This window comes from Chiloscyllium punctatum, chromosome 8, assembly GCF_047496795.1.
Source record: "Chiloscyllium punctatum isolate Juve2018m chromosome 8, sChiPun1.3, whole genome shotgun sequence".
Classification (NCBI taxonomy): domain Eukaryota; kingdom Metazoa; phylum Chordata; class Chondrichthyes; order Orectolobiformes; family Hemiscylliidae; genus Chiloscyllium; species Chiloscyllium punctatum.
Genome location: NC_092746.1, coordinates 125,299,127 through 125,326,473, shown reverse-complemented (window position 1 = coordinate 125,326,473; position 27,347 = coordinate 125,299,127). Strand labels below are relative to the sequence as shown.

General features: G+C 42.2%; 1 protein-coding gene across 1 annotated transcript in view; it reads right to left on the bottom strand.

Moving 5' to 3' along the window:
• Window positions 1-279: 279 nt before the first annotated feature.
• LOC140480292 (uncharacterized) overlaps window positions 280-27,347 on the bottom strand; it is a 142,495-nt gene continuing 115,427 nt past the window's right edge. Inside the window, exon 19 of the mRNA XM_072574996.1 lies at window positions 280-395. Within this exon, the coding sequence (XP_072431097.1) occupies window positions 280-395 (116 nt within the window). The remainder of the gene's footprint in view (window positions 396-27,347) is intronic.

The window sequence follows — 27,347 nt, the reverse complement described above, 5'->3', positions numbered from 1 at the left end:
ATAGCCCTGCTGAGTTTTGGCTTTTCATCTGCGTGAATCAAGTCATGCTCCTTGTCCCTTATGGGCAATAATTGGATCTGTCAAAAGTGGGGCCAGAGCGTCTGGTTCTGGGCTTGTGCACTACTTTTGCAGGTCCCCGCAGAATCTTCGCAACTCCATAAAAAGTTCAACCCATGGCTCTGCATTGAGCGTGCAATAAGTATCTGAAATTAGGCCCAAACACATCAGAGTCTCTCTTAAACTATGTACATTTACAAAAATTATTCAAATTTCCCTTCATCAGTACTCACATGGTAAAGGTGTACGAAGCCTTGAACATGTTTGCGCCCTGGTCTTTGGTCGGGCTCCTGAGGCTGGTGCGGCTGGTGCAGGTGGAGGTGCTGGGGCCGCTGGGGCTGGTTTGATGCAGTTATAAAGCAAAGAATGAAAGCAGTCAGTAATATACTTTTATGTCAAAAACACTGAAGAATTGAAGAGGCTCAATCAGCTGTAAATAGATGGCTGCAGTAATATTGAACTAGTCTCATTTAAACAATTAACACAGAGTTAAAGGGCCATGCCAGACTGTGATTGTAAAGGCTCCCATGACACTTCACTTACATTATTTAGGAATGTTGGATTATACTCTAATGTTAGAGTTGACAGTTTGTAGCAGAGAAATTGAACTTGTTCCAATAAGCTCAGGTGGATGTTAAAGTTTCTATAGTAGTGAAAGAAAAGCTGGAAATTCTAGCAGTACCATGGCAAACATTTGCCAATCAATGCCATCGCAATTAGATTATCTGGCTATTGTTGGAATTTGTGTGGTGAGGAACTGCTTGCTTTGACTGTGGCTTAGAAGCATTCTTGTTTCCAAGTCAAAATTCTGAGAGTTCCAAATACCATTCCAAAGCTTGAGCACATTATTTTGTCTCAGAGTTCAGTGCAGCAGTGTTGGAGGTGCCATCTTCACAGAGGACAAGCAGGTCAATATTTATTCTTTAACCAACATTAAGACTGATTTTCTAATCATTACCACATTGATATTTTTGGTACCTTGCTATGCCAAATTTGTGTTTTAGTAATTATACTTTAAGACAGTTCAAAATTGGCTGCAAAGCACTTTGATGTATCCTGAGAGCACCCCCTCCCACATCCCCCCCACATCCCCCAACCACCACCATTGGTAAGTGAGATAGCTGCCACATTTGCCCATGGTGACTACATTCCAAAAGCATTTCAATGGGTGAAGTTATAGCGATGGTATGAAGAGCACTTTATAAATCCACACTCTTTAATCTAGATTCCCCATGTATATATTTTGCCAATTTTATATGATTTGATTTTCATCATCTCCACTTTATGTCATCTGTAAATTCAGACAATCTTACTTCTAACCTGTGGTCAAATAACTTACATACAATGCACACAGCAGTGACCCTCCCACCAATTTCACTCTGGTGGTTTGTCTATATTCCAGTGCATCTCAGAAGCTTTTCTCCTAAGTCTTTCTACCTTCTTGGCTTGCCTCTGCTGCTTCTGATGGTGGAGGTGGTGGTGGTGGCAGTGTGGGCATTGTCAGCTGCCTGGCAGGACAGGTTCGTCTTGCTGTTCGGTGCAGACCTGAAGCCATATGTTTTTCCATTTCTGATTATGAAACAGTTAGTTAAAATGTTTATAGCAAACAAGCACTAAATACTGCCATCAAAACACAACTACAGTCATGTCAAATTAATTGATGTAGATTTCAAAAGGAATGTTTGCAGGGAATGTAAATTCATAAAATTGGAAACTACGTCTCTAAAGAATGAAAGAAAGCCATGTTTGTTAGAAGTCAGCTGATCACAGAATTATCCAATCTAGGAATATAGTAGTTCTCCCAGGCAGAAAATTCTGGTCTTCCATATTAAGCAGACATTTTCCAAGCGAGACTTGATGCCTAGGCTTTCTTCCACTCCCGGGCACTGGGTGGTGATAAAGAAACAGCAAAAGGAAGAAGATGGAAAGATTTAGCACCTGATGGAGCTCCTAAAAGCACTGCCAGGGATTTTCCTCCATCATTTATTCGTTGTGGGGTTCCTGGTGGCTGGATTTGCTTTCCTGATCCCATTCTCAGACATAAATGATAATGCATTGGAACCAAAGTCCAGGAAGACTATATGGAGAGAGTGTATCAGCAACAAAGCACGTATGCAAGGGGTGAATTGTACATATCATCCTTCTCCCTATCTAGTCAAGCAAAAGCTTTTGTTCACAATACCAATTGATTAAATATTCAGAATGATATTTCAGGCCTTCCCAAGCCCTTTCACTACCACTGCTTCGTCTTGTGGGTCTCCATTTCAAAACCCCATCCAAGCTGACAATGCTATTCAGAGTTAGTCAGAGCCATTGCAGGAGGTTAGGTCAAGCTAAAAGTAATGTCCCAACAAACCCGGAGTGACAAAACTGCACTGTGGGTTAATTTAAAGGCAAGTGTTCAGAGAGTTAATTGTTGAAAAAGCCTAAAAGGTCAAAGAATTATGACAGTTAAGCACTGTTATAATTTTGAAGTCTTGATTAAACAGAGCTCAAGTTAAATTCTGCTCGCTGTTTGAGGCAACAGACAGAAGAAGACATCAGGTTGTAAGTTTGCTCACTCAGCTGGTAGATTTATCCTCAGACATTTCATCACCATGCTCGGTAACATTATCAGTGAGCCTCCAGTGAAGCGCTGGTGTACTGTCCCACTTACTATTTATGTGTCTTAGTCTGTTCTGTAGGTGATTTCACCCCTGATTCTGTTTCTGAGGGGTTGGTAAATGGGGTCCAAATTGATATGTTCATTCATGGAGTTCCAGTTTGAACGCCAGGCCTCTAGGAATTCCTGTGCGTGTCTCTGTTTAGCCTGTCCCAGGATGGATGTATTGTCCCAGTCGAACTAGTGTCCCTCTTCATCTGAGTGTATAGATACCAGTGATAGTTTTTAATGTCTTTTGGTGGCTAGTTGGTGTTCATGTATCCTGGTGGCAAGTTTCCTGCCCATCTGTCCAATGTAACGCTTGTTGCACTCTTTGCAGGGTAATTTGGATATGACGTTTGTTCTGCTGGTTATTGGTATAGGTCCTTTAAATTCATCAGGGGCTGTTTCAGTGTGGTGGTAGGTTTGTGGGCTACCATGATGCCAAGGGGCCAGAGTAATCTGGTCATCATCTCTGAGATGTCTTTGCTATTTGGCAGGGTGGCTTTAGTCTCTGGGCATGTTGTGTCTTCTTGTTTAGGTCCTGGACAATAGACCTACCACCACACTGAAACAGCTTCTGATGAATTTAAAGGACCCCATACCAACAACCAGCTGAATGAACATCATATACAAAACCCCCGGCAAGGACTGCAATGAACATTACATTGGACAAACTAGCTGGAAACTAGCCACCAGGAGACATGACCAACTATCACTGGTATCCCTACAGACAGACAAAGAGGGACACCAATTCGACTGGAACAATACATCCATCTTGAAATAGGCTGAACAAAGACATGCATGGGAATTCCTAGAGGCCCGGCATTCAGACCAGAACTCCATTAACAAACATATCGATTTTGACCCCATTTACCAACCTTTCAGAAAAAGTACCGGAAGCGATTTCACTGACCACAACAGACTAAGACACATAAATAGGAATCTGGACAGAACACCAGTGCTTCACCAGAGGCCTACTTATGATGTTACCTAGTATGGTGATGAAATGCCTGAGAACAAATCTACCAGCTCAGCGAGCAAACTTACAACCTGATCCACAATCTATGCAATCAGTTCATGCCTGTATTTATTAGGAGAAAGCGAGGACTGCAGATGCTGGAGATCGGAGTTGAGAGTGGGGTGCTAGAAAAGCACAGCAGGCCTGATGAACGGCTTATGCCCGAAACATCAATTCTCCTGTTCCTCAGATGCTGCCTGACCTGCTGTGCTTTTCTAGCACCTCACTCTCGATGCCTGTATTTATGCTCCTTGATTTTCCTCTCAGCCTTTTTCATTTAATTCTATCAGTATAATCCTTAATTCCCTTCTTGATGTTATGTTTGCAAGCATCCCTCATTTACACTTATACTATACTAGAGTTCTGCAGAACAGTTACGCTGGTCATTAACTCTGTTCTCATTGTGCAGATTTTGGCTGATCTACCACACTTCTACTTTCTGTGTTTGTTTGCATATATACAAGTTGTCACAACTAGTAGTTGGGTAAAAGGGACATGGAATGATCCAGGAGGTATGGGAGGGAGGGTAGTGGGGCATAGTGTGATATAGATGGTATCTAGGACATAGAGGGCCAACAGGGTATGGGGAGCTATTGGGATGCGTAAATGGGGATAGAGTGGTAAGGAGTATTATGAAGTGGAATAGAAATGGCATGGATAGGACAGGGACTGACTGATGGGGGACAGAATGGAAACGGTGAAGGCTGGAGGGATGGATTTTTGTTTCCTTCTTTATCTATTAAACTGTAGTGATGGTGCATGGAGGTATGTCTCAGGCTCAGCCTGTATATATAACCAATAGCTATTTCCCTCATATTGGGTTACATAGCCACATCCCAAGGAGCCCCACCATGATGGAGAGGTACCATCTTCGATATGGGATTTGCAGATATGAGATATGTCTCATTGCTGTGCTGCCACCCTCAGGATGAAAATCAGGGCCACAAATACCAATGCCTTTATCTGTTTGAGACTTCTTAATCTCACAGGTAATGAAAATACTGTTCAAACAAACAGCACCTTATTTCAAGGTAATACACGATTCATCTAACAACACTTTCCTTGCCGTCTTCGGCTAAGTAAATGTTGTTTCCTGAGATTGAAAGGGCATTAGTCATTCTTAGAGCTGAGCATTCATAATGTTTATCCTGCTTTGTTGATACAATTGCCAGATGATCACTACTCTTTTCCCCTCCCTGGACATGGTGAGAGAGCTGGTGAGAAAGAGGAAGAATTGGGCAAGCTGGCCCTGGAGAGATATTCACTCCTTTCTTGCCACCTCATCCAGTAAATTCTGGGACAGAAAATCCATTGGAGATTTTCCCAAACCAGTTAAGGCCCTTGAGTGATCAATGAATGCTGCTCAAGGCCCTCAACCCATCACCTCTCTAGTTCCCTGCTTTCTTGGTGACTGCGAAACCAGGGGTGCCCGCCTAGTTGTTGGGGGGGAGGGGTTTGTGTTGATATCTGATTGCCCGAATCAGGAGGTAATCAAAGATCAACAAATAGTGCTGGAAGTTAATGCCCTGCCCATGCCTCCAACTCCAATAACATGCCTCTATTATCCCCACTCCGTGACAAGACAAAAATCATGAACTTTGTCACAGGATCCCATAAGGAGTAGGTCCCAATCAGCAATCTATATGGATCAAAAACTGCTAGAGACAACGAGCGATGGCAATTTTGAGACTGCAATGGACGGGGAAGTGCTGCCACACTCACTTCCCTGCTCTTACCGAGCTGACTGTTGTGTAATTATATCAGCTTGGATACCTCTACAGACAGTGACAAGGGCAAAACGTTACGAATAACATGGCTTTACATTGTATCATTCTATGGGGGTCATGGATAGCACAGTGGCTCAGTTATTAGCACTGCTGCCGCACAGTGCAAGGGACCTGGGTTTGATTCCAGCCTCAAGAATCTGCCTGTTGGGAGTTTGCACTTTCTCCCTGTGTCTGCGCAGGTTTCTTCCCACAGTCCAACAGGTTAGGTGGATTGGCTATACAAAATTGCCCCAAGTATGAAAGGATGTGCAGGCTAGGTGGATTTGCAATGTGGGGTTACAGGGATATGATAGGGGGAGGTGAGTTTGAGTGGGATGATCTTCAGAGGGTCAATGTGTACTTGATGGGCTGAATGGCCTCTTTCTACACTGTAGGAATTCTATGAAATGGTATGATGATTATCTGTTATTAAACCTTTACATGTGCTTGACAAAGGTTCCTTTGTTTTCTTAATTTTCAAAGTGAAACATGTTTAACTTTCAAAAATCCTGTCTAGATTTTCCAGATTTTGTGTTCACAAGCTGGGGGGGGTATGCCTATTTCAGAGAGCAGCTGGGATCAAGGAACTGGTAACCCAATGAGTGGGACAATGTTATCCATCATCACAGCAGGCTAACAAATTATTTGTTGCTAGTATTCTTTAAGCCAAAACCTAATTAACACACTGGCTATTTTCTGCCATTATTTTGTTTTCCAAAAACAATTGGAAATAAACAAAATATTTGTATGTAATTTTTTGATTTTCTTTCATCTGTCCTGCAGTTAAAAATTAGTTACCTTTTGTAAAACTTGAAATATTATTTGATATCATCACCCCTCGTGCTCTAACTCACCTTCTGTAAGTATTTGCTCTTCATTCATTAATCTCTCTGTTGACAGAGAATAAAGGTAGAGTTCAAACTCTGCACATCTAAAATATTAAGAATTGGCTTCTGATTGGTAGTTAAGTTGCAGTACATGCCTTATACCTCCTATTCAAGTGTGACTGCTGCAATTTCCAACAACCTTAAACCACTTCATGCAGAGAGGTTTGTTGAAATGATTCAAACGGACTGCTTCTATTAGACAGTACAAATGTGGGCCATGAAAGTTACAAAGTGGTAGAACTGCAAAGTAGTGCCCATGACTCTGAATCTGAAACAGATGTTTCTTTAAATTGTAGCACAGAGAGATTTGGATTGGTGTCATCTGGGGTTAAGGTTGAATAATTAATTTTGTGTAAAAGCATTATTCAGAGGTTAACTAGCTGCTAATTTAAACATAATTCCTTCTGTAGACTAAATTAACAGCTAAAGAAACAGAAGAAGTAACACTGAAAGTTCACTTAACATTCAAACATCTAAAGTAGTACCACATAAGCAGGTATGTTGAATAAAATTGTTGAACTGAATATTGTAGAGTGAGTGAAAACTGAGTTATTCGCATCAAATTGGCTAATACCTGCTGGATAGAGTAGATATGGAGAAACTGTCACCACTCGTTCAAGAAACACGAACATGAGGGACTAAATTTAAATACTGTACTCTGCAAAGGAAGCGAGAGCGATGTGAGCCAACAGTTAGGGTCTGGAAATACACTGCTTAGAAGTGTGCGGGGAAAGCAGGGTCAACTGAGGTATTCAGGAAGGCATTGGATGATTATTTGGACAAGCATACTGTGTAAGGTTATGGGGGAGAAACAGGAGATTATCACTGGGTAACGATGCTTCTTTAATGTGACAGTGGAGGCATGATGGGCTGAATAGCCTTTTGCCCTGCAATGGTTTTGTGATTCTGTGAATTGCAAAACCAATTGCAAAAATATCAGGAATTAACGTACACACTTTATGCCACTGATGATCTTCATTGTATTAACACTATATTTTCAGAACTGTAATGTACTTCATGGTTAACTAACACAGAGCAATTTGGGTGTATCTTCAAAGAGGCATAATTCCCCTTCCAATAAGGCTGGCATGAAATAAGTACATAATGAAAGAAAACCTGACATTGACCTGCCTGATACTGTGTTGCCAGTCACAGACTAACTAGGCACTGAAAATGACACTGCTTTTCTTCTTCAGTTCAGTGTTGAACGGTCCAAACCAGACCACAGACATCAAAGCCATTGGAAAATAACTCTCACAGCTAGAATACTCCAATAACCCCCAAAAGATGGTTTCAGGGACAGAGAATTGAAAGAGGTCACCCAAAGTAAGCTTTAGTGATCTGATTATTGTAAAACTGTTTTTTGTTGTTAAAAGCAGCTGGACCTTAATTATCAGCACTTCAACTTGCTACGAGCCAGTGAGGGCAGGAATAGGAGGATAAAGCAGATGAATGCATGGTTGAGGAGCTGGTGTAAGGGAGAAGGATTCACATTTTTGGATCATTGGAATCTCTTTTGGGGTAGACGTTACCTGTACAAGAAGGACGGATTGCAACTAAATTGGAAAGGGACTAATATACAGGCAGGGAAATTTGCTAGAGCTGCTTGGGAGGATTTAAACTAGTAAGGTGGGGGGGGGGTGGGGGGATGGTGGGGGGTGGGGGAGGTGGGACCCAGGGAGATAGTGAGGAAAGAGGTCAATATGAAACTGGTACAGTTGAGTACAGAAGCGAGTCAAACAGTCAGGGCAGTCAGGGACAAGTTAGGACTAATAAATTAAACTGCATTTATTTCAATGCAAGGAGCGTAACAGGGAAGGCAGAGAACTCAGGGCATGGTTAGGAACATGGAACTGTGATATCATAGTAATTACAGAAACATGGCTCAGGGATGGGCAGGACTGGCAGCTTAATGTACCAGGATACAAATTCTACAGGAAGGATAGAAAGGGAGGTAAGAGAGGAGGGGGAGTGGCGTTTTTGCTCAGGGATAGCATTACACCTGTGCTGAGGAAGGATATTCCCAGAAATACATCCAGGGAAGTTATTTGGGCGGAACTGAGAAATAAGAAAGGGATGATCACCTTACTGAGATTGTATCATAGACCTCCTAATAGTCAGAGGGAAATTGAGAAACACACTTGTAATGAGAACTCAGCTATCTGTAAGAACAATAGGGTGGTTATAGTAAGGGATTGAGGTATATAGGCCGGGTGCTGGCAGGTGGGACTAGATTGGGTTGGGATATCTGGTCGGCAAGGACGGGTTGGACCAAAGGGTCTGTTTCCATGCTGTGCACCTCTATGACTCTATGACATAGACTGGAACTGCCATAGTGTTAAGGGTTTAGATGGAGAGGAATTTGTTAAGTGCGTATAAGAAAAATTTCTGATTCAGTATGTGGATGTATCTACTAGAGAAGGTGCAAACCTGACCTACTCTTGGGAAATAAGGCAGGGCAGGTGACTGAGGTATCAGTGGGAGAGCACTTTGGGGCCAAGACCATAATTCCATTTGATTTAAAATAGTGATGCAACAGGATAGACCAGATCTAAAAGTTGAAGTTCTAAATTGGAGAAGGGCCAATTTTGACGGCATTAGGCAAGAACTTTGGAAAGCTGATGGAGGGCAGAAGTTCACAGGTAAAGGGACGGCTGGAAAATGGGAAGCCTTCAGAAATTAGATAACGAGAATCCAGAGAAAGTATATTCCTATTAGGGTGAAAGGAAAGGCTGACAGGTATAGGGAATGTTGGATGACTAAAGAAATTGAGGGTTTGATTCAGAAAAAGAAGGAAGCATATGTAAGGTATAGACAGGATAGATCGAGTGAATCCTTAGAAGAGTATAAAGGCAGTAGAAGAAAACTTAAGAGGTAAATCAGGAGGGCAAAAAGGGAAGAAGGATAGCTTTGGCAAATAGGGGTAAGGATTTAACCCTAAAGGATTTTTACAAATACATTAAGGACAAAAGGGTAACGAGGGAGAAAATAGGGCCCCTCAAAGATCAGCAAGGCGGCCTTTGTTTGGAGCCACAGAAAATGGGAGAGATACTAAATGAGTATTTTGTTTCAGTATTTACAGTGGAGAAGGATATGGAAGATATAGTAAATTGGGAAATAGATGGTGACACCTTGCAAAATGTCCATATTACAGAGGAGGAAGTGCTGGATGTCTTGAAATGGGTAAAGGTGGATAAATCCACAGGACCTGATCAGGTGCATGCTAGGACTCTGTGGGAAGCTAGAGAAGTGATTGCTGGGCCTGTCGCTGAGATATTTGTATCATCGGAAGACTGGAGGTTGACTAATGTGGTGCCACTCTTTATGAAGGGTGGTAACGACAAGCCAGGGAAGTATAGACCAGTGAGCCAGATATCGGTGGTGGGTAAGTTGTTGGAGGGAATCCTGAGGGACAGGATGTACATGTATTTGGAAAAGCAAGGAGTGATTAGGGATAGTCAACATGGCTTTGTGCGTGGGAAATCATGTCTCACAAACTTGAATATTTTGAAGAAGTAACAAAGAGAATTGATAAGGGCAGAGCGGTAGTTGTGATCTATATGGACTACACTAAGGCATTCGACAAGGTTCCCCATGGGAGACTGGTTAGCAAGGTTAGATCTCACGGAATACAAGGAGAACTAGCCATTTGGATACAGAACTGGCTTGAAGGTAGAAGACAGAGGGTGGTGATGGAGGGTTGTTTTTCAGATTGGAGACCTGTGACCAGTGGAGTGCCACAAGGATTGGTGCTGGGTCCTCTACTTTTGTCATTTACATAAATGATTTGGATGCGAGCATAAGAGGTACAGTTAGTAAGTTTGCAGATGACACCAACATTGGAGGTGTACTGGACAGCGAAGAGGGTTGCCTCAGATCACAACAGGGATCTTGACTGAATGGGCCAATGGGCTGAGAAGTGGCAGATGGAGTCTAATTCAGATAAATGCAAGGTGCTGCATTTTGGGAAAGCAAATCTTTGCAGGTCTTATCCACTTAATGATAAGGTCCTAGGGACTGTTGCTGTACAAAGAGACCTTGGAGTGCAGGTTCACAGCTCCTTGAAAGTGGAGTCACAGGTAGATAGGATAGTGAAGAAGGTGTTTGGTATGCTTTCCTTTATTGGTCAGAATATTGATTACAGGAGTTGGGAGGTCATGTTGTGGCTGAACAGGACATTGGTTAGGCTACTGTTGGAATATTGCATGCAATTCTGGTCTCCTTCCTATCGAAAAGATGTTGTCAAACCTGAAAGGGTTCAGAAAAGATTTAAAATGATGTTGCCAGGGTTGGAGGATTTGAGCTATAGGGAGAGGTTGAACAGGCTGGGATGGTTTTCCCTGGAGCATCAGAGGCTGAGGGGTGACCTTATAGAGGTTTATAAAATTATGAGGGGCATGGATAGGGTAAAGAGACAAAGTATTTTCCCTGGGGTCAGGGAGTCCAGAACTAGAGGGCATAGGTTTAGGGTGAGAGGGGAAAGATATAAAAGAGACCTAAGGGGCAACTTTTTCACACAGAGGGTGGTACGTGTATGGAATGAGCTGCCAGAGTAAGTGATGGAGGCTGGTACAATTGCAACATTTAAGAGGCATTTGGATGGGTATATGAATAGGAAGGGTTTGGAGGGATATGGGCCGGGTGCCGGCAAGTGGGACTAGATTGGGTTGGGATATCTGGTCGGCATGGATAGGTTGGACGGAAGGGTCTGTTTCCATGCTGTACATCTCTATGATTCTATGTACACATCTAAATGCCTTTTAATGTTGTAATTGTACCAGTCTCCACCACCTCAACTGTCAGCTCATTCCAAATATTTTAAAAAGTTGCCCCTTCGGTCTCTTTTGAATCTTTTCCCTCTCACCCTAAACCTGTATCCTCTAGTTTTGGACTTCCCCACCCTGGGAAAAAGATCCTGTCCATTTACTCTATTCATGCCCCTCATGATTTATAAACCTCTCTAAAGGCACCCCTCAGCCTCACACTTGAGGGAAAATAGCCCCAGCTTGCTCAGCCTCTCCCTATAGCCCAAAACACCGAACCATGGGAATATTCTTGTAAACCTTTCTGAATCCTTTCAAGATTTACAACATCTTGCCTAAAGCAGGGTGACCAGAATTGAAGCATTCCAAAAGTGCCCTAACCAATGTCTTGTTGAGTTGCAACATGATCTCCCAACTGTTACAGCCAATACACTCACCAATAAAGGGAAGCATACCAAACAACTTCTTCACTTCCTTGTCTACTGCAAAGACATTTTCAAGGAACTACGAACCTGCACTCCAAGGTCTCAGGAAACTCCCCAGGACCTTACCATTAAGAGTATAAGTCCTGCCCTGATTTACCTTACCTAAATGCAGGACCTCACATTTATCTAAATTAAGTTCCATCTGCCATTTTTTGGGCGATCGGCCCATCTGATCAAGATCTCACTGTGCTCTGAAGTAACTTTCTTTCCTGTCCATTACACCTCCAATTTTGGTGTAATCTGCAAACTGACTAACCATACCTCTTACACTGACATCTAAATCATTTATATAAATGATGAAAAGCAGTGGATCCACCACTGATCCTTGTGGCACACCACCAGTCATAGACCTCCAGCCTGAAAAACAAATCTCCACCTGAGTGTACTAATTTAATCCAACTATCCAAATGAACATGCACCATTTAGCCAATCATGTCGATGCTGTTTCTCTAGACAATCAATGTTATAATCAATACTCCAGAAAGAAACACTGAACTGTTTTCAAACAGCTTTGCCTGCCTTTAATTTCAACATAAAAGGAACATGCAAGGGAATTAGAAAAAAGCAGGAGACTGGTAATAAATAATGGCATTCAATTGAAGAGCCAACACAGGCACAATGGGCCGAATGGTCTCCTCCTGCACCAAAACATTTGTATTTCTGTGATTCTCACTGGGTATGTTGTAAGAAATTTGATAATCATAGGGACCGATTGTCAATGAAATTGCAGCAGTTTCTGTGCACACGTTTTGTAAAATATACATTTCAGTTTGTAAAATTCATTTGTGACATGTCTATCATTTGTAGCATGGTCAGCCATATAGTCCCCTTCACAATATTATAGAATATTGATTCCTATGACTGAATCACCTTTTTTGCATAACATATGTTGAAATATATCTTTCAAAATGTGTGCACAAACAACATTTAAAGAAGGAACAAGACAAGGGAGTACTCAGTGAGTGACAGGGCACTAGGAAGCTCAGAGGAATTGAAAGAATTTGGGATACTTGTCTACAGATCTCAAATGTGGTTGGACAGGTGAATAGGGCAGCTGAGAAGGCAAACTGCACACTTGCCATTATCAACCAAACATAGATTAGAAGAACAGGGAGGTCATGTTGGAACTGTACAGGACTTTGGAGTACTATGTGTGTTTCCGGTCATCACACTATACGAAGGATGTGATTGCACTGAAAAGGACACAGAGGAGATTCTCCAGGATGTTGCCTGGGATTCAGCAGTTTAGCAATGAAGAGAGGATGGATAAGTTTGGGTTGTTTATTTTTGGAACAGAGAATTTGAGAGGGGACCTGACTAAGGTGTATGAGATTATGAGGGGCATATACAGGGTGGACAGAAAGCAGCAGTTCCCCTTGTTTGAAGGGTCAATAACAAGATGCCATAATTTTAAGGTGAAAGGCAGGATGTTTCGAGGGGATTTGAGATAAAAAAAACCTTTCACCCAGATGGTGGTAGATTGACCCTGGAAGGTTAGTTGAAGCGGGAAAACTCACAAACTTTAAAAAATTACTTGGATGAGCACCTGAAGTGTCATAACATTCAAGACTATAGACCTGGTGTGTTAAAGTGGGATTTGTGTAGTTTTGGAGTTGTTTTGGTGTCATTGCAGACTTGATGAGCCAAAGTGCCTTTTCTGTACTGTATGATTCAATAATTCTACAAACCATTTGGACGCATGACACATCCTGATATTCTGCATCCCTTGTTCCTACATTTACTTTCTCTACTTTGAAACTTACCCAATTCTTCTCCTGAAATTTCACCTTGCTGCAATCTCTCTGTTGAGAGAATAACAGTACTCAAGATTTTTTCTTAATATACAAGGTTTGATCTAGACATTGAAAGTTGTTATTGTAATAAAACAATTTCCTTTTCAGGTCATCTTTCAACTTACCAAGTTGATCCTGAAGTTCTTTCAGAGCCTCCTCTGTCAACAGATAACAAGACTCAGTACAAACCTTGCATATTAAAAAAAAATTCAAAAATACTGTAATTTGTTAAAAATTGCTCTAAAACCAAATCTAACTGAGACCTACTAAATGGTATAACTATTGAAAACTACAGGTAGATGGCAGTCAGTTTGGTAGAAATCTTTATGATGTATTCAGCAATGAGTTAATTCTAAAATAAAGTTGTACTTTTAAAATGAAGGTGGGTGGGGTGCAAGTAGTCTAGGTGAATTTGGGCAATCTTGGGAAGTACTTTTCATCTTCTAATGGGCTGTACTGCCAGCTGAAACTGGGTCAGATATGTATGGCACAATTCTACAGGCTTTTGTTTTGATGTATCAATCAAGGTCAACTATATGTTGTAGGGCTTCACCTTGTTTATGAAACTGTTCTACTGCCTTAAAATAGTTAGACAACTTGCCTGCCCAGGTCCCGGCAAGTGTGAACAGCTACGCCTGAGTTGCTGATGTTTTATTCTTAGAATGTGGCCAAGTTACGGTTTAACACTTTACAAGTGGGCGTCAATGTGGCATCAGTTGTTATGGTCTGAATGTTACCCTGGTAACATTCAATATCACAGTGAAATGCAGGTCCAGTTTGACAATTTAATCATTAGGGGACTCTTAATTGGCTGCCAGCAGGGCCACCAGGGGTTTAAGGAATGTAGGCATGTTCCTGATGCTGCCAACTCAATCAGAAGGTCTGAAACCTTAGCAGCATCACTTAGGTCAAGTGGTCACTGCTAAGGCCGGCCAGCTATGCTGTAAAGAAGAAAATACTCAATGGAACGGGTGGGGGGGCCTGCAAAGATCACTGGAGCTGCAGGAGCAGCCTTTCCTGCACATGGAGCAGTCGTGTGCCTCTGCTCCAGTGCTTCCTAGCTGGGGGACGTCTGGTGCAAATTCAGCTGCGGGTGGGTTGCTGTGTTATGTTAAAAATGCCACTGGCCTGGTAAATTACCTCTTGACCAGACATTTATTATAGAAATCCACTGGCCAACTTCTTGGAGAGGGCAAGTAATTTACAGTGTTCTGGCGGAAAGGTATTGCCCCCTGCGATGGGACTAACAAATCAGACATGGGCTACTGGTCTTTTACTGCTGAACCACCTGCCAGGCCCCCTTCCCAAAGGCCAGTAAAATTGGCTCCAATATTAAAGAAAGTGGAGGGGAAGGAAGCAGTCTTTTGTTTTAGCAGCCAAAAAACAAAGTAGGAAACATTAACTTCAATCGTTTATGAAATTCAAACAGAAAAGTCTTAGCAGACAAGAGAAAAATCATTGATCAGAAACCAATTCCCAAATCTTCAAGGAGGAAGATAGTTGTTGCTTAAGCAGAGACCAGAATTATGCATCAGGAACATTCAGAAGTCCTAATGCAGGTATTACCCAGGAAGATTAAACTTCCAATAAGCATTTACCTGGTGGCTTTAGGCTTCGACAAAGTCCTTAACTCTGAGTTAGAAAGAGATCTTGGAGGGCTCTGACTTACTACTATTAGCCAGGAAAAGTTAGAGGAATTAAAATTGCTCTACCTCCCAGATACATACACAACTACATTTGCGCCTCACCATTAAGTACATCATCCCAGCCTATTTATGCCCACCAGCCCCCAAGGACACCTCACCTCACATCCCTGTCTTGCAATGCTTCCGATTCCACCTCCCATTACCTGACTTGACCTGCAGCTCCACCCCAACCTCTAACAGACTTCTAATACTCTCCCCGTCCTAAATCCCAGGCACCCTCCCCAGTTGGCACCCTAACAACCCTTCCATCTGTGACTAAGCACCCATCCAACCCACGTATCTGCCACGCTATCGAAGTGGCTTTAGAATCTGTAAACTACAAAATATAGCAACCACTGCTGCAAAGAGAGGGTTGTGTTTTATCTACTGATCCTCTCTGATCCTGCCAGTGTAGACTCTTGGACTTGATTGTGCTCCTTTGGCTGGGAAGACTGCTGTTCCTCGGGTTGGCATGGAAAACTCTTCCAAAGGTAAGTGACTAACATCTTGTCGAGTCTGGATTAGAAATAAGGACTCTGATCCAGGTCAGAAGATACCAGTCAGTGTTTGCCTCTCTTTCCACAAGTGCTGCTGAACCCACTGAATACTTGCCCTCTGTTAACTTTTTATTTCAGATTTCCAGCATCCCAATATTTGCTTTTTTAAAAGAAAAACATGATTCCAAAATCACAGCTACAAAAGATTTAGAGCAATATGAGACTACATGGATCAAAATAACAGATTGAAGTACAGTACAGATTGAAGTTGAAGTTCACTGTTGATCAAGGCTCTGAGGTAGGCTGGGTGAAGGGTGGCAGACATATCCCAAGGTAGGAAAATTCCTGATTTGCTACTACCTGCCTCAGTCAAAAATGTCCAGAATCACAGGATTTTTGTTTGGGGGTGTTGGTGGTGGTGGTTCTGGTACAAGGTGTTATCAGAGGCAGATGCTAAGAGGACACAAGTATGGGTGAGGGTCAGGAATGGTGATTGGTAGGTGCAACCTCAGTTCTCAAGATGTGAGGCTCTCTAATTCATTCCAACACACTACGATCCATCCCTCAAAGCCTCCATGCCAATTCATTTCCACACTACCTTACCTCCTATGAGTGAACATAAACTCTATGCCAATTCAATACCAACCAGACAAATCTCAGGTGCCCATATTTAGCTAAGAAAAAAAAACAAATGCAATTATAGCCTTCAAAATACAGATGCGATTGCAAAAAAATCACTCATTCATTAAAGTATCAAAGTTTTTAAATCTCTTCTTTAAAGACTGTCACCTGTCACTTTTGAAACTCGTCCAGTCATTCATGATGAATAGCTCTTAGGCAAGTCTCAACAAGTAATTTTATTGAATTACTTTGAAACTGCTCAAATAAATGCTACACCAGCTGGACTATCAATCAAAACACTCCAACAGAGTTTTCTTCAACAATCATTGATACTGCAAATTCATTTTATAGTTTGAAGAATCAAGTATTTTTAAAAATCTTTAGATTATAATAGCTAAGAGATTATACATGCCCTTTCAGAAGGTTTCATTTACTCTACTATAATTTTGGAGAGAATCAAGTGTAAGAATATATTCTTCTTCTCCAGTGAATTGTGTAGTTGTCCACCACCGTTCACAATTGGATGTGACAGGACTTCAGAGCTTAGATCTGCTCTGCCGGTTGTGAGATCACTTAGCTCTGTCTATCACTGACTGTTTATGCTGTCTGGCATGCAAGTTGTCCTGTTTGGTAGCTTCACATTCTTGACACCTCATCTTCAAATTTGCCTGGTGCTACTCCTGGCATTTCCTCCTGCACTCTCCATGACCAGGGTTAATTCCCTGGCTTGATGGTAATGGTAAAGTGGAGGAATCTGCCAGGCCATGAGGTTGTAGATCTTGTTGATTTTTATTGCTGCTGAAAGCCTACAGAGCCTCATGGATGCCCACTCTCAAGTTGCTAGATCTGTTCAAAGTCTGTCCCATTCAGCATGGTGACACTGCCACTCAATACAATACAGGGTATCCACAATGTGAAGGCAGGACTTAACCTCCATAAGGACTTGTAATGGTCATTCTTACTGATGTATCTACAGGTGGTGAATTGGTAAGGATTAGGTCAAGTATGTTTTTCTCTATTGTTGGTTCCCTCACCGCATGCTGCAGACCCCAGTTCAGCAGCTATGTCCCCACCTGACTAGCTTGATCATTAGTGCTGCTGTGGAGCCACTCTGCTGGGTCTGTCCTGCTGCTGGAACAGGACATATCCTGGGATGGTGATGGTGCTGCCTGGGGCATTGTTTATAAGATGTGAATCTGTGAGTATGACTATATCAGGCTGTGGCACAACTAGTCTGGGAGACAGCATTCTCAACTTTGGCATGAACTACCAGATGTTAGTGAGGAGGACTTTGCAGGGTTGACAGGACTGTTTCTGCCGTTGTCTTTTCCAGTGCCTAGGTCAATGCCAGGTGATCCATACAGTTTTCATTTCTTTGTTGAAACTTTGTAGCAATTGATACAACTGAGAGGCTTCCTAGACCATTTCAGAGAGCAGTTGAGAGTCAACAACATTGCTTTGGGTCTCGAACATGTTGGCCAGACCAGCTGGGGATGGCAGATATGAAAGGCATTAGTGAACCAGATGGGTAAATGGGGTTTCAATATCATTACTCGACTTAATTCCAGACATTTATTGAATTCAAATTCCACCATCTGTGTGGCAGGATTTAAACCTGGGTCCCCAGAACATTTTGGATTAACAGTTTAGAGAATGTACAATTAGGCTATCTGCTTCTTCAAAAGGTATATTTGTAGGCTTTAATATGAAGTGTCAATTACTGAGGTATGTATCTTTCAAGATATATACCAATAATATGATGGGACAAGCTCCTTTGTTGATTTTAGCTTTTGCTGTATATCATTCTGCCTCTTTAGGACAGAAGTTGGGAGATGGAGTTTCATGTCATCCTGAACAAGCGTCCCGGCCTGAAAGGTCAATTCTCTTGCTCTTCTGATGTTGCTTAACCTGCTGTGCTATTTTCAGCTCCACACTTTATCAGTTCTGACTCTCCAGCATCTGCATCACTATCTCTGAGTTTAATGTAGGAAAGGACAAGGTTCTCTGCACTTTATTGCGGAGAATCAATAGGCAGGCTGTTATTTAAATGAAGAGAGATTCCAAAAGAATTGCAGTGTGTGCTTGACATAAGTGCTCTTAGACACAAAATATAAGATGTTCGCATCCAGGTGCATTCTGAATGCAGATGTCATTCAGAAGGCAGTGCAATTTTAGCCTTTACAGTTAGGGGGTCGGAAGATCAAAATAAAGAAGTTCTGTATCACCTGTACAGAGTTTTGATGATGTCACACATGGAGTACTGTGTGCAAGTATCATCCCCATATTTAAAAAAAGGACACACAGATAGTTCTTCTATAAGACGATGGTTGCGATCTTGTGCAACCCCGCATTATAGAAAAATCACACTTTACAAACAGTGCTTAAAGTGTTGGCAATGTAATTATGTTACAGCCGACACATGTTTTAAAAGTTTGTGCTTTAGAAACATTGTGCCCAATTTGTCAATCGCATTACAGTGAATTTGTGTTAGCAAAACGTGCATTATAGCAGAATGATCTGTTCTAGCATAAAGATAGTTCAAAAGATATTCACTAGACTGATTCCTGGGATGAAAGGATTGGCTTATCAAGGATGGATAAACAGGTTAGGGAGTTATTCATTAGAATTTAGAAGAATGATGGGTGATCTTACTGAAACATATAAGATTCAGGGAGACAATAGTCTAGCGATATTATTGCTTGACTATTAATCCAGAGACTCAGGAATGTTCTAAGGACTCGAGTTCAAATCCTGCCACATGTAATTTGAATTTAACAACAAAACAAAATGAGAATTAAGTGTCTAATGATGACCATTGATCCATTGTCGAGTGTCAGAAAAACCCATCTGGTTCACTGATGTTCTTTAGGTAACAAAACTGCCAACCTTACCTGATCTGGACTACATGTGACCCCAAACCCACAGCAATGCGGATGACTCAACCACCCTTTGAACAATAATGGACTGGCAATAAATGCAGACCTAGCCAGCAACACCCTCATCCCCTAATTGAATCAAAAAACATTCTGAGGTGGCTTGACAAGATAGATATATTGAGATGATGTTTCTGCTAGCGGAGGAATGTCAAACTCAGGGACATGGGTACAGAATAAAAGGACACTGATTTAAAATTGAGATGTGAAGGAATCTCTTCTCTCAGAGGGCAGTAAATGTCTGGAATTCTCTATACCAAAGAGTTGTGGAAGCTAGATCACTGAAAAGGAGGTAGATAATTTTTTGAAATGTTATGGAATTGAAGGCCATAAGGAGCTGGCATGAAAGAGGAGTTAAGGCCTGGGCAGCACATCCATGATCTTGTTGAATGGCAGAGCAGACCTGAGGGGTCAAATAGCCTCTTCATCCTAATTCTTATATTCTCACATAATATTAATGGTTGTAAAACTTCTGATTGCCTTACACTGTCAATATGGTGTGTGCGGTTAGCAAGGCAGAAAAGTTGATCATCTGAAATTTGTCTGTAGGTTGGTTAGCTCTGAGCCTTATTGGTGTGTTTCTGTTTATACAACTTCTTAATACTTTCCTTGCTGCCAGCATTGTGGTATTCTACCATCTTATTGGGCACCTGTGTTTTGTGCTGGTGTCTTGCTTGACTTTTGGAATCAGACGTCCAGCACACGTGTATCCGTCGGTGCTACATGCATTGCAGATATCAAGAAAAGCTGGATGGCTTTTGCATAGGTACAACAAACCATATCTCTTTCTGATTTTGTTAGAAGGCCATATTAATGATTTGGATAAGTGTGTACAAGGCATGATTAGTACGTTTGCTGATGACATTAAAATAGGCAGTATCATGGACAGTGAGGAAGGTTATCAGAAAATTGCAACAGGACCTTAACCAGCTCGGGAAGTGGGCCAAAAAATGGCAAATAGAGTTTAATATACATAAGTCTGAGGTCTTGCGTTTTGGAAAGTCAAATCAAGGTAGGATTTCATGGTGAATGGTAGAGCCTTAGTGAGTATAGTGGAACAGAGGGTTTTGGAGTTCAGGTTCACAATTCTCTGAAAATGGAGTCACAGGTAGACAAGGGCAGTGAAGAAGACTTTTGGCACACTGGCCTTCATCAGTCAGGGCATTGAGTACAGAAGTAGGGAAGTTATGTTGAAGTTGTACAGGACATTGGTGAGTCCTCACTTGGAGCCTGGACTCAATGGTCTGAGTTATACAGAGAGGTTGGACAGCTAGGACTTTTTTTCTTTAGACGTTAGGAGACTGAATGGGGGCGGTGGGGAACCTTATAGAGATCCATAAGCTCATGAGAGGTATGGATAGGGTGAATGCATTCAGTCTTTTTCCCAGGGTTGGGGAATCAGATTTAGGTTAGTGGGGAAAGAATAAAAGGGAACCTGAGGGCCAACTTTTTTACACAGAGGGTGGTAAACATATGAAATAAGCTTCCAGCAGAAGTGGTTGAGACACATACATTAACAATATTTAAAAGGATTTGGACAAATACACGGGTAGGAAATGTTTAGAAGTATATGGGCTAAGTGCAGGGAAATGGGGTTAACATGGATGGACATTTTGGTTGGCATGGACCAGTTCAGGCCAAAGGGCCTGTCTCCATGCTGTAGAATTCTATGACTCTATGAGCCTCTAAGGCTGTACTTAGCTGACTGCAACCAACCATATTGTTGTGTCTAAAGCTGTGGCTGCACACCCATTTGACTTCACACCCATTTCCCCATCTCCCTCCTCCAGTGATGCACTAGTGATATGGCCTCTTTATCATGTCATGAAAACTTTAATTAGTGTGGAGATGTTAACTAATTCCATGAGCGTCTTTGACAGTTCCTCTTCAGAAAAGTCACACTCGTGCCCTTTGCTTCGGTACCGTCTGACAAATTAATCAATGCACCCTAGGGGGTTCCATCTGTCTGAGAAGAATTAGAATTGGTTACTCCTGAAGTTAATTCATACCTTGAGCTGGTCTTGGAGAGCTGTCAAGATCTTCTTTTGAACTTACAGATTGTCTGTGCAAAGTCAGTATGTGTTAAATCTGTGATTTTGCTAGTGGTGAGCAGGAAATTTAGAGCTCCTTTATAGGGCCATCCATTACTTCATCTGTAAACTGGAATGATAATCCCTTGTTTGAACAGTTGTCATTCAGTAAAGGGGTCAACGGATGACCAATTCATAATGATGAATTTGCAATCCACATTTCTATCTTGAAATCTTTGTTCTCAAAATCACAGAATTGCTACAGCACAGAGGGAGACCATTTGGTCCGTCATGCCTGCACTAGTTCTATTATTTAGTGTCAATCCCCGGCCTTTTCTCAACATCCCTGAAAACTATTTCTATCCAAGACTAGTTTAAGCAATGTTTACATTGAAACGGCAGCTTGAAACTGCTTGATGGTCCCTTGGAATCAAAAGTCCCGTACATGGTATTACATGCATTAGAGATATCAAGAAAAGGAGAAAGTGAGAACTGCAGACGTTGGAGACCAGATTCAAAGCGTATGGCACTGGAAAGGCAGAGCAGGACAGGCAGCATCTGAGGAGCCAGAGAATCAACTTTTCAGGCATAAGTCCTTCATCAGGAATGCAATACCAAGAAAAGTATATCTCTGATAGATTTTTTTACATTGCTGTACTTAGCTGACTGCAGACAACAATGTTACCCGTGCCTAAAGCACATAATTGTGGTTAGGCTTCCACTATTATAACTGGCTTTGATCCTTTTAAAATAGCTGTTCCCCTGACCTTGGTCCTTTTAAGACTCTGCTTAAGGTTTCTGACTGTGAAAGAGGCTTTGTTTTGATCTTTGTGCCAATTTGAAAAAAAAAAGTGGAGATAATTGACATTCCCTGGGCACCATGAACCTTCTTAGAGTGAGTTTTCTCAATGTAGACAACCACTTTTTTAGTATCTTGAAACTGTATTTTCTTCTAAAATGCTGTGGAGCTGTGCTTTAAAGAGCAACATGGATTTGCAGTCTCTTGAATGTATTTTTATGGAAAAGAGTAGGAAAGGTTGAGTATGCTTCAGGATAGACTTTATCTTTAGCTGTATTTGTAACTTCAGTCAGTTTATTTTTAATACAGGCTCTGTTAAAAATTCTTTTTCTCTTGAAAGAACACAAAATGTAATCAAAAAGATGTTTTCTTGCTGCTTAATTTACCATCAACACATCTATACAAATTTCTATGCTGCTGACTTTCTGAATTCTTTAGTGGCCTGTTATTTCCTCCCACATAAGAAACTGTGCATGAACAGCACAGGAAAAGACCCTGTGGCCCACCTGTCTGCAATGGTCAAGAAGTTTACAGCAGGGTAGAATGAGGGAAGGACATGAATGAGTTGTATAAAGTTATAAGAGACAACGATAAGCTAGACAGAAAGAAACTTTTACCCTTGGTGGAGGGAATCAATGACTTGGGGCACAGATTTAAGGTAAGAGGCAAGAGGTTCAGACAAGATGTGAACCCAGCAAGACGGGCCTTAGATCCAGTGTGGTAGTCCCTCGGCCTGGAATGGCAGTCTTTCAGCCTGGTGTGGCTGCAGTGTACATCTCTAGCCTCTAGGTGATTCCACAATAGTCTCCCAGCCTTTGGCATCTTGAGGCAAAGCCTGGTACAATCTAGTGTCAAGCCTGGGCGTGGACAAGAGGGTAGATGCCAGTGTAGACTGGGCTGGAAGGACTGGCGTTCTGAAGTTGTTATTTCTGTTTTTTCATTGATCCCTATGATCTGTAATGCTGGACTTCTTACTTCTTTATTTTTCCGATTTTTGATTTTCCCTAAGAATTTGTACTGAAGAATCTGAACCAAGAATGGACCAAGTAAACCTTGTACCTAAGATGGCGCCGTAAGTGGCAAATTGTAAACTTTTCACTGCTCGTTTGACATGGTGACAATAAAGTTAATTCAATTCAATTCAATTCAAAAAGTATTCCACCCAGAGGGTGGTGGGAATCTGGAACTCACTGCCTGTAAATTTAATACCAGCTACGAAGTTTTTAGATGTGTAATTGCAACACCAAGGCATACAACGCTATGGGCCAAGTGCTGCAAAATCGTATTAGGATAGTTAGGTGGTCATTTTTGACCAGTGCAGATCTGGTTGATTGAAGGATGTTTTTGTGTGCTGTAGACCTGTATGACTTTGAAACTGTCAAGCCCAGGTAATATCCTGGTAAATCTTCCCTGCATAGTCCTCTAGCTCTATCACAGACCTTTTATAATCTGGATACCAGAGCTGCACACAGAATTCAACCTGTAGTCTAATCAATGTTTTATGCAGGCTATGTGGGCGGCACGGTGGCACAGTGGTTAGCACTGCTGCCTCACAGCGCCAGAGACCCGGGTTCAATTCCCGCCTCAGGCGACTCTCTGTGTGGAGTTTGCACATTCTCCCCGTGTCTGCGTGGGTTTCCTCCGGGTGCTCCGGTTTCCTCCCACAGTCCAAAGATGTGCAGGTCAGGTGAATTGGCCATGCTAAATTGCCCGTAGTGTTAGGTAAGGGGTAAATGTAGGGGTGTGGGTGGGTTGCGCTTTGGCGGGGCGGTGTGGACTTGTTGGGCTGAAGGGCCTGTTTCCACACTGTAAGTTATCTAATCTACCCTGCTCTTAAACTCTATGCTTCATCTAATAAAGGCAAGTATATGCCTTGTTAACCACTCTATCTACATGACCTACAACCTAAGAGAATGGTGGACATACATCAAGTCCTTCTGATCCCTAATGCTTCCTTAGTCTTGGTATTCATTATGCATTCCCTTGCCATTTTGTTCAGTTCAAGTGCATCACCTCAAACACAGAACATAGAACATTACAGCACAGTATAGGCTCTTGCTGTTGCGCCAGTCTCTGAAACCCATTTCAAGCCCATCTAACCTACACTATTCCACTATCATCCATATATTTATATAGTGACCATTTAAATGCCCTTAAAGTTGGTGAGTCCACTGCTGTTGCATGCATGCTGTTCCATGCCTTTATTACTCTCTGAGTAAAGAGTAACTTATCCTAATTGAATTCCATTTTCCATCAATCAGCCCATCTGACCAGGGCGTTTATATCCTCCTATAATCTAAGGCCAGCCTCCTCATTATTTACTATGTCACCAATTTTCAAATCATCCGCAAACTTATTGATCAACTCTCCCACATGCAAGTCTAAATTGTTTACATATACCATAGACAGTAACATCCCTGATGCTTATCTCTGCAGAACCCCACTGGATGCAGGTCCAGGCACAAAAACATCCATCAACAATCACCCTAGCTTCCTGACACTCAGCCAATTCTGGATCCAATTAGCCAAATTTCTCTGGATCCCAAACATCTTGCTAAAGTCCAAGTAGACCACATCAAATTCAAGCAAAATCATGCAACTGTTCTTGATTAATCCATTGCCTCTTGGCCCGTAGCTTTCTAATGTGATCTCAGTTGAGGGTCGAAATAAATCTAGTGCAGTCATTAGTCTATGGTATTCTTTTCCTCAGACGGCAGTGGAGGCTGGGTCATTGAATTTGAGCACTGAACATAGTACAGCAAGGTACAGACTCTTTGGCCCACAATGTTGTGCTCACCTTTTATTGTATTCAAAGATCAAACTAACATACCTACTCTACAATTTACTATCATCCATGTGCCTATCCAAGAGTCGCTTAAATGTCCCTAATGTATCTGACTCTACTACCACCACTGGCAGTGAATTCCATGCACCAATCACTCTCTGTGTAAAGAACCTACCTCTGACATCTCCCCTAAACCTTCCTCCAATCACCTTAAAATTATGCCCCCTCATGATAGCCATTTTCACCCTGGGAAAAAGTCTCTAGCTGTCCACTCTAACTATGCCTCTCAACATCTTGTACACCTCAAACAAGTCACCCCTCAAACTTCTTCACTCCAATGAGAAAAGCTTTAGCTTCCTCAACCTTTCTTCATAAGACATGCAGTCCAATCCAGGCAGCATCCTGGTAAATCTCCTCTGTACCCTATCTAAAGCTTCAACATCCTTCCTGGAATGAGGTGAGCAGAACTGAACACAATATTCCAAATGTGATCTAACCAGGACTCTACAGAGCTGCAGCATAACCTTGCAGCTCTTAAATTCAATCCCCCTGTTAATGAAAGCCAATAAACCTTCTTAACAACCCTATCAACCTGGCTGGCAACTTTGAGGGGTCTATGGATGTGGACTCCAAGATTCCTCTGTTACTCAAAATTGCCAAGAATCCTGCTTTTAACCCTGTTATCTGCATTCAAATTCAACCTTCCAAAATGAATCACTTCACACTTTTCCAGGTTGAACTCCATCTGCCACTTTCTCAGCCCAGCTCTGCAACTTGTCAATGTCCCACTGCAACTTACAACAGCCCTCCACACCATCCATAACTCCACCAATCTCCGTGTCATTGGCAAACTTACTAACCCACCATTCCACTTCCTCATCCAAGTCATTTATAAAAATCACAAAAAGCAAGGTCACAGAACAGAGCCCTGTTCCAGTGGAATACCATTGGTCACTGTGCTCCAGGCTGAGTACTTTCTATCCACTACCACCCTCTGTCTTCTATGGGCCAGCCAATTCTGTATTCAGACAACCAGATTTCCCTGTATCCCATGCCTCCCTACTTTCTAAATGAGCCTACCATGGGAAACCTTATCAAATGTTTTGCTAAAATCCATATACACCACATCCACTGCTCTACTTTCATCAATGTGTTTTGTCACATCCTCAAAGAATTCATTAAGGCTTGTGAGGCATGACCTGCCCCACATTAAACCATGCTGACTATCTCTAATCAAGCTATGCTTTTCCAAATATCATAATCCCTGTCTCTCAGAATCCTCTCCAGTAATTTGCCCACCACTCACATCAAACTGACTAGTTTGTAATTCTCAGGGTTATCCCTATTCCCTTTCTTGAGCAAGGCAATAACATTTTCCACTCTCCAATCAACTGGTACTAATCCAGTGGACAGTGAGGACTCAAAGATCATCGCCAAAGACACAGCAATTTCTTCCCTCACTTCCTGTAGAAACCTATACATCCCATCTGGCCCAGGGGACTTGTTTATCCAAATGTTTTTCAAAATCTCCAGCACTTCATCCTTCTTAACATCAAACTGTTTAAGCGTATTAGCTCTTTTCACGCTATCCTCACAAACGACAACGTCCTTCTCACTAGTGAATACTGAAGTAAAATATTCATTCAGGACTTCCCCTACCTCCTCCGACTCCAGGCACAAGTTCCCTCCACTATTCCTGATTGGTCCTACCCTCACACTGGCCATCCTCTTGTTCCTCACAGAAGGAGACTTTGGGGATTAGTTGCATAGCTTTTTGTGGGAGGGGGAAACGAGATCCATGGGAAGTAGCAAATGATATTGTCAGGTGAATTAGAATTAGAATCCCTACAGTCTGGAAACAGGCCCTCCAGCCCAACATATCCACACCAACCCTCTAAAGAGTAACCCACCCAGACCCATTCCCTATATTTATCTCTAACTAATGTATCTAGTCTACGCAGCCCTGAACACTATGGGCAATTTAGCATGGCCAATTCACCTAACCTGCACATCTTTGGATTGTGGGAGAAAACCGGACCATCCAGAGGAAACCCATGCAGGTACAGGGAGAATGTTCAAGCTCCACACAGTTTCCCGAGGCTGGAATTGAACCTAGGTCCCTGGTGCTGTGAGGCAGCAGTGCTAACCACTGAGCCACCGTGCTGCCGTGGTGGGGCAGAAGCTCAGGCGATAGAAACTTTACTCTTAAATCCTGTGTTCCTACACATTCCTCTCCAAGGCTCTCTTCTGACGGGGCTTGTACTGTCTCTGGCCCTCAGCAGGTTTTTGATGCTCAGCTTGTTGCTTGACCAGATTGCCTAAACCACAAAACGCCATGATGATACTCAAGAGATGCACTGAGTCATACTAGAGAGCACCCCTGGGCTGGTTGGACAATGGAAATATATTTTGAATAAACCAATAGACTGCTCAATAGATCCTGTGTAACTATGACTAGTGTTATATCTTTCCACTGTATCGGTGCAAGGGACTCTCTCTTGGGTGACGTGAGCCAGCTCCTGACAAGAAGGTGGTCAGCTGCCTTCTTGAACCACTGCAGTCTTTGGGGCCTGTTCTAATGGTT